The sequence below is a fragment of the Anopheles arabiensis genome, chromosome X, assembly GCF_016920715.1.
Source record: "Anopheles arabiensis isolate DONGOLA chromosome X, AaraD3, whole genome shotgun sequence".
NCBI classification, from domain to species: domain Eukaryota; kingdom Metazoa; phylum Arthropoda; class Insecta; order Diptera; family Culicidae; genus Anopheles; species Anopheles arabiensis.
In genome coordinates this window covers 5,922,483-5,935,566 of record NC_053519.1, presented here as the reverse complement: position 1 = coordinate 5,935,566, position 13,084 = coordinate 5,922,483, and the positions used below count along the sequence as shown (strand labels likewise).

At 46.7% G+C, this 13,084-nt stretch overlaps 1 protein-coding gene across 3 annotated transcripts; it reads right to left on the bottom strand.

The window, feature by feature from the left end:
* Positions 1-648: 648 nt before the first annotated feature.
* On the bottom strand, positions 649-11,869 carry LOC120906419 (tektin-3-like). 3 transcript variants are annotated; one of them, XM_040318091.1, is made up of 7 exons: positions 11,735-11,869; positions 11,413-11,670; positions 1,980-2,807; positions 1,780-1,889; positions 1,539-1,710; positions 1,316-1,452; positions 649-1,232 (listed from the first exon to the last, which is right to left on the bottom strand). In XM_040318091.1, the coding sequence occupies exons 2-7, from the start codon at positions 11,530-11,532 to the stop codon at positions 1,004-1,006; spliced, it is 1,596 nt and encodes a 531-aa protein (XP_040174025.1). In that variant the 5' UTR covers positions 11,533-11,670; positions 11,735-11,869; the 3' UTR covers positions 649-1,003. The 3 variants fall into 3 exon arrangements, with proteins under 3 accessions (XP_040174025.1, XP_040174023.1, XP_040174026.1); XM_040318089.1 differs by having other exon boundaries at positions 11,413-11,869; XM_040318092.1 differs by lacking the exons at positions 11,413-11,670; positions 11,735-11,869 and adding an exon at positions 3,970-5,332.
* Positions 11,870-13,084: the final 1,215 nt, after the last annotated feature.

The window sequence follows — 13,084 nt, the reverse complement described above, 5'->3', positions numbered from 1 at the left end:
GTAGGTGCTGTATTATAGTGGACGTTACCTGGTTCTGTATCGGATTGTCTCTCATTTTGGGCATTGAATAGACTTTGTGGAATATCTAATACATATTGGAAAGGACATATGTTTGACTGTAGAGATTGACAGCGTGTTAAGAAGTCACATAGCAAATAGGATACGACACAGAAGCTCTATTCCTGACCAGTTCTTCATACATGCTCGAGAAGATCACTCATCAATAGCACCAGATGGTTTTGATCTTTGCTTAGAATTTAGAGCAGATTTAGTGCAGATTGAGATTTCAAGGTCCTTGTTTTCTTAGCCAGTTACAATGGCAATGGAGTTTTGGCAGTGGAAACTTTTTACTTGCAGAATAATGAAATAGATGATATCTTCATCTTCAGGAAGTCTAAACTAGATACTGACATCCGATTCGTACATAGTGGAGTTGCCTGTAAAGACGTCTGTGATATATCTGAATAGTAGAAAGTTAAGGACTCACCTTCATGAAGTTATCCCAGATCATTGCAAAAACGCTGATTAGCACAGAAGTAGAGCCCCGCTAGACATTCTGAGGCAACAGCTTACCCAACGCCTACCTCTGGATCTGCCAGTGATATTACCAATCGCTCGGACAAGTAAGCCTGCCAGAGTTCCTCCACATTTTGTCTGGCAAATCTAACAACTTCAACGACGTGTGGGACCTTTATTGCTTGCTTCGAGCGCGTTTTATGGCGCAACACCTGCGGCAGTACATCTATCGCTATCCAGAGCGCTACTCGTGTGATAAGATACGTTTGTTGTTACTTGCTGTGTTTGGGTTGTTTGGTTCGACTACGTTGTATTTATATATGTATAAGTAGAAGCAGTGAGACAAATGACGAGTTAGCCAAGACGGGGATGGGGCACTCGTAAACGACCGATCGACCGAAGCTCTACCGCGCCCCGCATGACAAATATATTTTTGCTGGAAATTCCCCGCTCAGTGACGCTCAGGTCAGGGTACCATTTTGCTGTTTCAATATTTGATCGTGTTGTTCACGGGAAAGGAGCGCCGCAGCCCCATGCACTTTTCGCGATCGATAAACAGTGCGTCCACCTTCTGCTTCAGGTTGCTCTCGAGCTGCGACTTGGTGCGCAGCAGCTGCTGGTGCTGCGCCTCGGCCTCCTGCAGCTTGCGGTGCAGCGTCGCCACCGAGTCCTGAATCGTGCACACCTCCTCCACCAGGCGCAGGTGAGCGTTGTCGCTGTGGAAGAAAGTAGGCAGAGGTTGGGGAGACAGTGAGTGAAAAGGATCGAGACGTTCCCAAATTGCAGGGGTGTAGCCTACCGGCACATCTCGATACCGGGGCGGTGGGCGCGGGCCTCCAGCCGAGTTTGGGCCACCTTCATCGGGTTTGATTTGTCGTTGATCGCCTTCCGCAGCAGCTCGATGTGCTTCTCCACGTCGAAGATCTCCTGCTGGGTCTGTTAGCAACAAAAAGACGGGGAAATGAAGGCAGAACGTTAGGCTAACGAGAACTGGGAAGACCTCGTGACGACCCCTGCTTTACCTTGTGCAGATGTAGTTGCATCTTGCTCTTTGCTTCCAGCATTTCGGAGGCGCGGTTGTTGAACGCGTTGTTCGTGTTGCTCCAGCAGTCCCAGACGGAGGTGGCGACAGCGTTGATGAGTGACTCGGCGTCACTGCGCAGCTGGCAGGATTTCGACCGTTCCGAGTGCGAGCTGCAAGAGTAGGTAGTTGGACGCGTTAAATATGCCTGCTGGAGTGGGGAATTGTGTGATCCAACCTACTTGTTAATGCGCGTACTGCTCGAACCGGACCACGTGCCGGGCGTGCTAACCGTCGGATCGTACTTCTCGATCCCGCCGTAGTAGTTAATGCCCCGGCTATAGTTGTTGAGCTGTGTGGGGGAGGAATCGGAGGAGGGGCATCACAATGGCACCAAAAAATAGTCGCGCTCGTCCCAAAACAAACCCCCCAAAACGCTTACCTGGTGACAGATGGAATCGATCCCGAGGGCTGACTCCTTGTGGCTGATGTCATCCTCGAGCGAGTGCTGGGCGGCCCGGCAGTCCGCCAGCTGCTTGGTAATCTTCGCCAGCAGCTGCGACAGCTTCTCCTGGCTCGCCCGCAGGTTGTCCACCTCCACCAGCAGGCTCTTCTCCACGTGGTCGTGCACCAGCTCGATGCCCTTGCGCGACTCCCGATGGTACAGGCACTCCTGGGCGATGTGGAGCGGCGGCTCCAGGTCCTGCAGCGCCTTCTGCACATTGCGCTTCGTGTCGGTCAGCTGGGCCGACTCGGCGATCAGCTTCTCCAGCTCGGTCGTCAGCTCGTTGCGCCAGAACGTAATGTCGGTGATGCGCTCGCCGAGCCGGCGGGCCGCATCCCGCTGCCCCTGCGACGTCTTCTCGTCCGTTTCGCGCATCAACCGCACCGCCTCGGAGCGCACCTTCTCCGAGTAGTTGCGGTTCTTGTCCGCGTCCGCGTACGTGCAGACGTTCGAGGTCGTCCACTCGTTCGGGGTGTAGCGCGTGTAGAGGGCGGCCCGGGCCGCGTGCTGCGGGTTCCGCTCGAACCCGGTCACCAGGTTCGGGAAGGTGACCGGATCCGAGCACATGCCGGACGGGGAGTAGGAGGACGCCACCAGCTGGTTGGTGATGGGCTGCTCGTGCAGCGGCGTCACCTCCACCGCCTCGTACCCCATCGTCGGGCGCCACGGGTGCGACCGGGGCGTCTGGTAGAACGTGCCAGTTTTGGCCGGCGGCCCAGAGATCTGCTCCATGTTATGCGTTGCGTGCGTCGTCGAGCTCCAGGGCTTCGGCAGTGAACGGCAGTGCAGAATAGTGAGTGGGCAGTGGGAAGGTACAAAACAGAGCAAGGGTTAGCAATGGCAAGGGGATATTGATACTCCTGAGGTGTAGATATCACGGTGGAATCTTGAAGCTGTACGAGAGTTCACACTTTAATGTCAACATCACGCTGGGAAGTCAACCAAAGACTGACAGCAGATGGGCTGCCCAAAATATTGGAGCACCAGGAACCTCAGAAAGTCAGTTCCCAGAGCTCCCAGAGCTCCCCATAACCCATTTAGCGCGTGTTTCTTCGCAGTACCCCGGTTCGTCAGTAAGTCGCCTAAAACCAGACAAAGTTTGTCCGTTGTTAGGCCAACGTTTTTATTCTAAGCGGCTCTGCAAATGTAATTACAATTTATTGCCACTGATATCCCGCCGTATTGCCGCATTGCATTGGGACGGGACGGGCAGAGGACCCTTCAGCAGTTGGCATTGAGCATTGACAAAATAGTAGCAGGAGGCACCGTTTACCTAATCCAAGAATGTTGCGGATCGGAGGTACGGATTTAGCCAGCCTATAAATGGAGAGCGAAAAAACAAAACATCGTGACGCTTTTCGCCTCGTTCGCAGAGAGCCGCCAAGGCTTGATAATCAATAAGCGCTTCCTTCCTGCGCACTCACCCACCGTGCGCCTTGGTAGTGAGTGGCAGCCTGCTGTGTAAAGCTCCCTACCCCCCGTCTAGTGGCCAGAATTTTTAGCAAGCAACGTTGGCTTGGGGCTGACCCCGTTTTTGTTCCATAACTGGAGCAGCTACTGTCATGGCGCCGTGTCAGGCGCTGCCACGTTGATGGCCGCTTGACGTGTTACCATGGCAGTCGGTTTGATCGTTGTCGGTCGAGCGCCCCCTCCTCAGCCTTCCTGCGCGCTATGGAAGCACCACACCCAAGGTACGGAATGTCGGAACACCGTTCACCGACGCGGGTTTTGCATTTTTGCAATTGTTGGGCACACGGGCCCAACACAACAAGACACATTCCAATGCTGGATGGGTAATGGCAACAATGGCATTTGAGCGGAGGAAGCAAGCTGGGCAGCCCCTGTTGGGCATAACTTCTGCGCGGAACCGGGCTTTGATTGAGGTTACTTGTGGGTACGGCAGGAAGATTGCGCGCGCCATAATTACTTGCACTTCGTAGGCCATGGTTGATGGCAGATGAACACATCGAATCGTACGCCGATCACACGTCGACTGGACGCACCGGACTCAGACACACAGGTAGCAGGCAACTACAGCAGCCCCATATTGATACAGCTGCTTGGAGGGTTCCGCAGATTCGCCACACACAAACGTCTTGGAATCGGTTGCTTTTGGGAGCCTTCGGGAGCACGCGATCTGGACTCCAGCGCTACTTTACACTGCTCCGACCCGGCACGCACTCTCACTGTGAAGCTGGACTCGTGCACAAAATCCACATTACCACACACACACACACACACATATATATATATAGACACTCGTTGGCCTCCTGCATTCGCCAACGGGCAATCGCCGAATGAGCTGCTTCCGGGTCCGGGCGGACCCATTTCTATCGGCAGAATGCGGTACCGTTCGCCCCTCTTCACCTGCAGCCCCCGTCTGCCGCAGCCCCCGTGAAAAGTCAAAACACTCTTCTGCCTATTTATTGCACACTGCTCGTTATGCCTCGCCTTGTTTGTGACTCCCTGGAGGCGGGCTTTTTTTTTTTTGGTGTCCTGTGTGTATGTGCAAAATGTTGGTCCACCTTGCCTTTGGACTGGTACAAAAAAAGGAGAGTGAGTGAATGAGATAGTGTGTGTGTGTGAGAGAGAGAGAGAGAGAGAGAGAGAGAGGGGGCGAATGGGAGTTTCGTCGTAATCGATCCACCATTCCGATGGATTGAGTTGCGCTGAGCGCAGGAATTGAGGCTTAGGCCCCTGCTCCAGCTCCATCCGAACGAGCGAAACCTCCGATGGGCTGATTTATGGGCTATGCTGGAATAGGTAGGAAAGGGGAAGGAGTTGGTACCCCAGTTATGAGCTGTGGATAGTACCAGCAGCAGACATTTCTATGCACAGTTTATGATTGTATCGTAGCAGCACTTTGCGCTTTACTAGGGCCCGTTGCCCTGAGGGAACGTGCTACGGCTGGAATTGGCACAGGCAGGCAGGGAGGGGGATGACCTAAACAAAACAAAACACACACACTCGGGGTGGCAAATCAACAATACTCCCGAATCGATTGCCACGGTCGCGGTTCGGCTTTCGCGCTTCCCTTTGCCCGGGCTTTTCCGGGAGGGCGGCAGTTTGTATAATCCATACTGTCAGGGAAATTATCGTGCCTCGCGGGGCGGGAAGGGGAGCCAATGCCATCTTATCCTAAACCCACCTGAGGGGCGCACTGGTAAGGTGTTGGCAGCGAGCTGGAACCGCGGCGGTGGAAGGCTTTTCCGTTTCCGCAAGCGCAATTTTGTTGCGGGCGCCCCTTAAACAAAGGGAGCGGGCTACGGGCGATTTGTGACGGGTGCGAGAATTCCGGGCAGGGGGGGGGGGGGGCTTTGTAAGTTTCGCAACAGATACCGTACAGCATGGCGGAAGGGGATGCGGGGATGGGGAGGGAAACACGGTATCGTTGTAGTTTGCCCTGCGCTTCCCGGGCTGTTGTTCGTAACATCCTTTCGCAAATATGGGTTGCGACTGTTTGGTTGGTTGCAGCTTTTCTCTGTGTGTTTGTGTGTATGCATTGTTGATCGAGAAACGCTGTTAGTTTTGGCACGGAAGCGGAACCTTTTGTTTTCGAAGGTACTTTAGGCGACCGTTGCTATTTCATTTTAACAAATCAGTTGTGCAGAAAGAACAATGTAACATTTTTGTAACGCAGCCAGGATTCGATTGTGGTTGTGTATTAGCGGGCTTCACGCCAGCTGGTCCGATGGAGCCGTGGGTATGTCATTGGTCTGATACAGTACGGGTAACGAATCGAATCTGCTTTTGGGCTTGTTTCCTCTCCCTTTACAATGAAATTCATTATACAGCTGTAGTCATAAGTTTTGAAACAATGAAAGTAGGCAATGCTTTAACTCTTGATTTTAAACACAAACTTTGGCATATCAAGGAAGCAGTATGAAGATTGAGGCAGGGCTTCCTACTCTACTTGCACCATGGTAGTGTTGAAGCAACGCTGAAACACTGAACACACTGAAAATGTGTTTATTTTTTTCAATTCATAATGATTTTACGCATTTAGAATCTCACAGAAAGCGAACCGTTTGTCTCAGTCAAAGAACAAATTTATGAAACAAAACAAAACAGTTGGCTCCCCAAGTGACATTTGCTCGAAATTGTTTTCCAAAATCTGCTCGAATAGTACTCGATACGCTTGAAATTGTGAATTTGTGTGTGATCAAGTGTGTTGAGAGCGCCAAGATTTGGTGTGATTGTAAATTAGACGTTCCTCTATCGATGGACGATGCTGTCGGGCTCATTTTTCATTCATAGCTATGTTTTTCTAATGATAAACAAAAGATAATTTTGTGTGACGTTATTTTATAAAAATGGATATTATTTAAGAATAAAATGGGAACATGGCCAGCTATAACGATAGGAAACATTATTTCCGGGGGAGTCTAGAAGAAAGTAACGAAAAAGAAGCATCACAGTTGATTTTAAAGGACTTTTTCTGAATTCCCTTAAATTGGTGAAGTTTAAGGGAAGTTTAAGGCTCCAGCTTAAGGAATATTGATCGAATTTCCGATAATTCGTGCTCGAAAATGTCAATTGGGTTAGTATTAGAGTTGTGCCTCAAGAACCAGAACTGTACGATTCATTCAATTCATCCTAAAGAACGAACGACCTACGTTCATCTAATCAACGTTCATCGATTCTTTATAAATTATAATGTATTGAGTTGTTCATGAAAATAACCCGGGTAGGAACCCGTCGAAATGAAGAACGTCCTAGTACGCCAGGTCGTTCATTCCCCCCATACAAATATGAACGTGAATCGTATGACCAGGACGTTCACGAAAAGAACGTCCTACCCGTCGAAATAAAGAACGACCTGGCTTGCTAGGACGTTCATTCCCCCAATTCAAAATGAACGTGAATCGTATGACCAGGACGTTCACGAAAAGAACGTCCTACCCGTCGAAATAAAGAACGTCCTAGCAAGTCAAGTCGTTCATTTTTTCCCATACAAATATGAACGTGAATCGTATGACCAGGTCGTTCATTCTCCTGATACAAAAATGCGCTGTCCCACATGATAGACATGTGTCGATGAAACAAAATCAGCATACTTTCTCACTCAGCCCAACAAAACATCCGATCTGGCATTCTGCACTGGCTTTCTGCAGAGAGCACAGTACAAGATAAGAGAGCGGATAGAATGTTTCGTTGATCTACATCGTTCACTCTCTTTCTGATCCTCGGAGACGATGCCGCTTCTGCAATATGCGCTCTCTTTTTCTTCCCGCTGCAATACTTTCAGCTGATAGTTACCGAGAGAACGATCACAGAGATAGCTCTAGAGAGTCAAAAAAATGACGAGGGCGGGGGGTGGTATGTGGGATGAGTTTTTTTACCTACTTGTGAGCGAGGTACAGTCAAAGTTCAATAATTGAACGAAATTTTGGTTTGTATATTTTTCGATGGATATTTGATAGTAGGTTGATAGATCAACTAAAAAGCATGCCTTTATATTAGTGAATTTAATTTCATAGAAAATCGCAAAACTGTCGCCTATAATGAAAAAAAACTTCATTTATTTTGTGCAGGAAAGAACGTGAAAATTTATCACCAAACGTGACACTAACCAAACAGTGAGCTGCCAATCGAAGTTCAATTAGTGAGTTTGAACTGTACTAGTCGTTTTGTTTGAGAGAGAAATGACCTTCTCGCGCTTTGAGGAAGAGAGGAAAATTACACTAATACGTTTATGGTCACTAAATCCATATGATAAATACATAGATCACGTATGTTCGGTTCGTTGTTGTATAGGTGATTTTGACCGTTATTTTTGAATACGTTCGATTTCTTCATTGTGTTGTAGGCTTGTGGTAATAAACATTGCTGAAACCGTGATTGTATTGATAAATTGATCTTTGATATGCCATTTGTTGTGATCTTTTGACTTGTAAACCACAAATTGATGTACGCTCCATCGAAATAAGTGAAAATTTAATAACTGCACGGCGATCAAAGGTAACATTAGTCTTGGTAGTTAAAAACAAAAACATAAAGTGTTGTATGAAACATTTCCACAGATATAATGGCTCCAACAAACGCAACAACAAGCCCTGTCTGGGATCATTTTAGTCCGGTAGAAACTGGCGCAAAGTGCCTTTATTGTTTAAAGGTGTTTAAGTATACTAAAGGAACTACTTCGAACTTGAAGCGGCATTTGAATTTAGTGCATAAAACTGTGCCGTATTTAAAGCAAAAGCAACCAATTCCTCAAACTATTAACATAGACGATGAAGCGGGACCTTCTGCTGTAAACTTTCAGCCATCAAATCAATATTTCAATTCAAATATGAGCATACAGGGTTATCTGAAGAAACCCATTAATAGCGAGACTAAAAAGGTTTTAGATAGAATGTTGCTAGATCTAATTTGCAAAGAATGTTTGCCATTTAATTTAGTAGAAAGTGAAATTTTCAAAAAATTCGTTTATACATTAAATCCGAACTATATTATGCCTACACGAAAAAGTTTATCAAACGCCCTACTACCAAGCGTATATAATCAAGAATTTGAAAAGGCTAAAGAGAAATTATCGACCGCCAAAGCTATAGCTATTACGTCGGATGGATGGACAAACCTGAACCAAATAAGTTTTTTTGCCTTAACAGGTCATTATATCGACGAAAATTGCAAACTTAGTTCTATTTTGATAGAATGCTCGGAATTTGAAAATCCTCATAGTGGTAGGAATATAGCTAATTGGATTCAAGGTACCTTGAACAAATTTGACATAGAGGATAAGATTGTTGCAATGGCTACTGACAATGCTTCCAATATGAAAGCGGCATCAACTGAGTTGAATTTTTGTCACATACCATGTTTTGCACATACGTTAAATTTGATTGTTCGAGATGCTATAAAAAAAAGTGTGCTACCAGTTGTAGAAGAGGTAAAAAGAGTAGTAATGTTATTTAAGAAAAGTCCAAAAGCCTCACAAATGCTAGCTGATACACAAAAAAAGCTCAATTTAGATCAATTGAAAATGATACAAGAAGTGTCAACGCGATGGAATTCGGGGTATGATATGCTTAATCGATTTTATAAGAACAAAATTGCATTACTCTCCTGTGCAGATAGTTTGAAAATGAAAATATCTTTAGAATCTCATGATTGGGAAGCAATTGAACAAATTGTGAGGGTTCTAAAATATTTCTATTCTGCTACAAATATTGTATCCGCCCAAAAATACATAACCATTTCACACGTGGGATTACTATGCAATGTGCTGTTAACCAAAACATCACAATTTAGAAATGATGAGGATATATCAGAAAACATTCAAAATTTAGTAGCTTTGCTCATTGAAGGTCTACAAAACAAGCTAAAAATTTATCGTTCCAATGAGCAGATACTTAAATCTATGATATTAGATCCTAGGATTAAACAACTTGGCTTTCAAGACGATGTGGAAAAATTCAAAAACATATGTGAATCAATTACATCTGAGCTGCTTCCGTTGCAAAAGCCCGCAGTAGAAGTCGAAAAAGTAGTAAAAAAAGTTAGCAAGGATGTGGACATGCTTTTCGGCGATTTATTAAAAAACAAGGGAGCTCAAAACTACAAAACACCTAGACAAATAGCTGAGAATGAACTACATCAATATTTAAGCGTTGAAAATATTGATTTAGAAAATGATCCGCTTCTTTGGTGGAAAGAACATCAAGTTCTTTATCCATCATTGTATACTCTTGCCATGAGCACTTTATGCATTCCCGGAACGTCCGTTCCATGTGAAAGGCTTTTTTCTAAAGCGGGACAGATATACTCTGAAAAAAGATCTCGACTAGCGCCAAAAAAATTGCAGGAAATATTGTTTATTCAACAAAATGCATAATTAAAACGTCGTTGCAAAATTTGTAACATGGAGTATATGAAATAATTGTTTTGTAATGCACTTTTTGTAATTAAGTAAGACTTGAATTATCTAGAAGTAAGTGTTATTTTTGTAATATAAAAAATGAATTCAAAATGGTGTTAAAATGTGTTGGTTGCCTTAATCATAATAGATGCATCACTTAATAACATAATTAGGAATACATGAGTTTTTTAGTTCAGTGACTAAGAACTGTTATTCTTATTATATGAAACTGTTAACAAACACCCATAATATGAAACTATCGCGAAATAAGATCGATTTACCATACTGTGGTTAGTTGACGTGAACGATTGAATCGCGATTCACGCTCAGTTCATGTTAATGAAAGAACCGGTAAATTCACGTTCATGGTAATGAATCGAATTGCCCAACCCTAGTTAGTATCTGTCAGTTAGACATCGACATCGTATCCAGAGACCCTGATACATGTTGACAAAACTATCTGGAATCTTTTTGGCGTTATGTGGTAATATGTCAAGTACATCATACACAGCTCAGAATATGTTTCCAAAATGATGTTATTGGAACCTTACAACAGCAAAATAGGATAGACTCGCAAGACTAGCCAGAGCAATTATTACGAACGAACTGGCGGAATAAAAGGACTTATTTTTTGGCAACAGCAGAAGTACAAGCAAAAGGCCTTAACGTGTTCGGCATTAAATTATTTTTCCGCTTCGTTTTCTACCAGATGTTATCATGAATATTTACTCTATCTCAAATGGTTCTCAAACTCAATCTTCAAACTGTATTTCGAACATAAAAAAGAGAAACCCTGTATCCAGCTATATTTGTTCGCTGCCAAGGAGTGCTGTCGTTCACAGTGTCAGGTTGATTGAGAAGTTATTTCAGGACCGTTGCACGTCCTTCGGAAAGCAATAGGAAATACGCGAAACACTAAGAGAGATTCTGACTGGAAATTGGAGATCTCATTCCATGGTTGGATCTCATTCGGGGAGATGATATTAATAACTTGTAGGAGTAGTGCGCCATGTTACTTCACAGGATGTTACACAAAACCTTAGCTAATGCAAGCGCATACGGGCAACAGTAACATTGCTGTTACTTCGTTCCAAATCGTACCAAAACTGATCTTCCAGCTAGATAAAAACGGCCCGACCAATCCTGGCCCGGTGCAAAGTTTCACGCTAGGACCGGGGCTCCTATTCCTGGAAGCACTCCAAACCAATGGCCTTCGTCCATACCCCCTTTTTCGCAATCCACTGAGCCCGGTTTTTAAAAGCCCCTGGCTAGAGCTGGCAAAATTCACACCTTCCGTAAGCCGAACAGTAACACCTTCGCCACGGCAGAGTGTCCGGTCTTGCCGGTTTGTGAATGTTGATTTTCCGCGCGCCGGAGATAGGGTAAAGACACGCCAGGTGTACGATATGGCACCCCCGAAACTGGCCATCTTCACGGGCGATAGCATCAGCGCCACTCGCACGACACAAAAGTTCACACACACACACACGGACACACACCGACACTTACCAATGGTACGCTGGACTTCCGGCTCGAGTGCATGAACGTGTTGGCGTGCAGCGCTTGCGAGGATAGTGCTGGCCCACCGGGCGAAGCATCGTAGTCACTGGCGCCCTCCCAGCACAACATTCCCTACTTGCGAGGATGGAACGACAACAGTCACACCAGTGCAGGGCAGTGTATGAAACTGCGACCTCGGATGCACACACACACACACTGCTGCCCCAAGCGCCTTGCTCCCTCTGTCCGTCCGTCCTGTTGGCTGTGCTGTGGGTTAAAACAATTTGCACACACTGCACACATCAAACCACGCACATCTTTTCCAGCCTACCGAGCGAAAGTCGACTACGGGAGTGCCCAAAAACTGCGGCCACACTTTCCACACGACCACGGCCGATGCTCGGGGCCGCAAGCTGATTAGATCGGTAGCCCGCGTGCTTACGCCTCCGCTGCCATTGGTGAAATATTTCCGAAAATTCGTCGGAAAACTGTAGCCTGCCATGGGAAGCTCGCGAGTCTAGCAACGTGCGGAGGAGATGGCGGCGACGGCTCCTCAAACCACGGGCCGTTTTGGGCACCTTCCTTGCAAGCGAAACTTGCGAACTAGGGCAATCCGTTGCGCATGCAACTACGAAACTCCGCAACCGGTACCGTGCCGTGGGTGTCTCGTAAAACGAGGTCAACTACGACTAAACAACAATTGTACCTGCCGCCCTCCGCTGCTGTCAGTCGCTGCCCCTTCACGTACCGTGCAAATCCGCCTTACACGCGCAGAGTCAGACAGCGACGGGTTTTAATGCTCTGTTTTTTTTTTTTTGTGGGAACTCCTACGGTTTATACTTCGGCAAAGCCACACAAAACCTCGAAAAGGAGTACCTTCCAGAGGGTTGTGCCCACGTCCCCCTTTGGATAAGCGATATTTGCCAGCATCGGATGCAAGGAAAACCCGTACCGTATTTCGGCGACTTGCCTGTAAAGGGTGCTGTGCGGCATCAACCGAATGTGCCACCCCGGAAACGGATTAAATGCTTGTTGGGCCCGAAGTCGAAGATCTGCGATAAGTGGCCGTCCCCAGAAAGCGTTTCCGTGGGGGAGGGAGAAGAGGGCATCAGCAGCTTGACAGGGGCAGATAACAGCATTACACACCTTGGGCATTGGAAACAAAACCAACCCCGATCCCGATGTGTGCCCGATGCCATGAACCACGCTGCCAGGATTGACAGCATTGACTTTGAGGACCGCTTTTACTGTTTGTTTGTTTTGGGGTTTTGAAAACGGAGATTTGAGGCAGCCAAACTGAACCAACCAACACTTAACCACTAACTAAGAGGAGGGGACTATCATCGGTTGCCGTGCAATTCCAGTAGGATCTACTTCTCGGAGGAGTGCCGCTGTTACACAGGCATTATCGCCTTTTTTTTGTTGTTGTCACCGTGCAGTTGCCGGGTCTAGTTACTGCCCAAGGATTAGCAGCTCGATTAACACTCGCCGTGGACCGTACCTGCCCTCCGCCTCCAATCTTGGTGCCGATAATCGGAATGACAAATTGCCAATCACGCCCTGCGCATCCTTTCCATCGGCATCAGTCCAGCGAGACATTCCAAGAGCTTCGGGCACGGGGAAGAGAGGTGAGAATAATTATGCACAGTCACAATTCAGTTCCGTGAAGTCGTTTTGTTGC